Source organism: Oryzias melastigma, linkage group LG6, assembly GCF_002922805.2.
Source record: "Oryzias melastigma strain HK-1 linkage group LG6, ASM292280v2, whole genome shotgun sequence".
In the NCBI taxonomy this organism is placed as follows: Eukaryota; Metazoa; Chordata; class Actinopteri; order Beloniformes; family Adrianichthyidae; genus Oryzias; species Oryzias melastigma.
In genome coordinates, this window is record NC_050517.1 from 1,491,450 (window position 1) to 1,493,192 (window position 1,743).

General features: G+C 54.8%; 1 protein-coding gene across 1 annotated transcript in view; it reads right to left on the reverse strand.

Moving 5' to 3' along the window:
- mtfmt (mitochondrial methionyl-tRNA formyltransferase) overlaps window positions 1-1,743 on the reverse strand; it is a 7,617-nt gene that overhangs the window by 2,431 nt on the left and 3,443 nt on the right. Inside the window, exons 4-7 of the mRNA XM_024282526.2 lie at window positions 1,522-1,624; window positions 1,370-1,445; window positions 1,208-1,299; window positions 1,068-1,140 (exon numbers count right to left, since the gene is read on the reverse strand). Of these exons, the coding sequence (XP_024138294.1) occupies window positions 1,068-1,140; window positions 1,208-1,299; window positions 1,370-1,445; window positions 1,522-1,624 (344 nt within the window). The remainder of the gene's footprint in view (window positions 1-1,067; window positions 1,141-1,207; window positions 1,300-1,369; window positions 1,446-1,521; window positions 1,625-1,743) is intronic.

The window sequence follows — 1,743 nt, forward strand, 5'->3', positions numbered from 1 at the left end:
GACCCCAACATATCCCCTTCCTCATACAAACATGCAATAGGGAGAAGGGGAGGGTGTCTGTATTGCAGTGCGCTGTGGGGGGTGGACTTCCTGCCAGTGGCCCCCCTCCTGTGGCCGCTGCATGGTTTCGCCCCTCCCCTTGGTAGTCTCTTGGGTGCCGGTCTCCTGGGCCCGGCAGTCTCCTCCCCACGCCGGGAGTGGGATCCCCGAGATTTAAGATCTAGCAGGGGATCAATCTACATCGGAGCCGGGGGGTGTCCAGGTCTCGGTGGTGCGGAGTCCGGTCCTTGCTCTCGAGAACTAGTCCTCTCCTTAACTCCATCAGTGGGTGTGCCTGGTCGGGGCTTGTTTACATCACTCCTTGGGACCTCTGTTTCTCTTGGGTTTCCCTCTGCTCTTGGGTGTGGGGGGCCTCTGCGGCGGTCCCGCGTGCTCCGGTCTGGATGTTTGGTGGGATTGCCCGGCGGGCGGTTTCTCTCAAAGGCGGGTGTTGGGGGGGTCCTGGCTGCTGCTGCCCTGGCGGGGGGTCTTGACGTGAGGAGTGACGGGTGCTCTCCCCCTTTGTATATTCCATCTCCATCCTCATTAGAAAAACATAAACACTCACCTGAGCACAGGTATCAGCTCACCTGAGCACAGGTATCAGCTCACCTGAGCACTAACCGTTTGTGTGACAGAATGAAAGTCTTTATCTGTGTCGGTTTGTATGATTAAGTGTGTGAGCTGCAGTTATATTGTGTACATTCTGACTAGTTTAGATGTGGAGACTATCTCAACCAACAGGTGTGTGTGTAGACAGGCCCCGCCCACTCCAGTTTACTATTTAGACCTGGATGTTTTATGACGTTGTTTCCCTCTGTTGCCATCTTCTTTTTTCTCTAACCTCACCCCCCCCCCTTCTTCTTTTCAGTCCAAAACATAATCAATATAAATAAAGTTTAGCATTAAATACAACAGGGGTTTATACTCAATAAATCCCTGTTGTGACAGTAAAATCTGACCAACACAAGAAGCTCTCAGCTGTTGGACAGGACAAGTTAAAAAAAAAAAAAATAATAAAAACTCACCTGACAGAGGACGCTGTCCTGCGAACTCCAGGAGCTTCACGGTCTGGCCCATCCACAGGGTCCTCAGGGGGATCTGCGGAATGAAGAGGAAAGGTCGTCAGGCGGCAGTCCAGGTGAGTCCACCTGACCGCCGTTCTTACCCGCCATCCGATGGCTCGGTGCAGCCGAGCGATCTGCTCACAGGTCTGCTCCTCCCACACCACCCAGCTCATGGCGGCGCTGATCTTGGGAGCTGTTGGAGACAGGAAGAGCCTGAAGATGGCGCCGTGTTCTCTCTGAAACTGTCCATCATGCGTACCAACCGAAGGTGGCGCCGTCCTGTCCCTGCTCCCGTTTGGCAGCTATCCTCTCAGGGAGAGTCTTCAGAGTGTCCAGAAGCTGAAAACACACATCAGGAAGGTTAGGAGGACCGCCGGGGTAAGGCTCCACCTACCAGGGAAGAGGCTCCACCCACCAGCTGAGCTCCTTTGGAGGCCAGAGAAGCTCCGAGCTCGTCGGCCGAGCAGCCGTCTGGGACGGGGTGGAGCTCCTGGTTGAGAATGGGACCGACGTCAAACCTGTGGACAGAGAGCTGGTCTTATGTCTACTCCAGGGGTGTCAAACTCAAGTCCTCGAGGGCCGACGTCCTGCTGGTTTTCCAGAAATCCTGCCTCATCTGCTGCTGATTACCTGGATC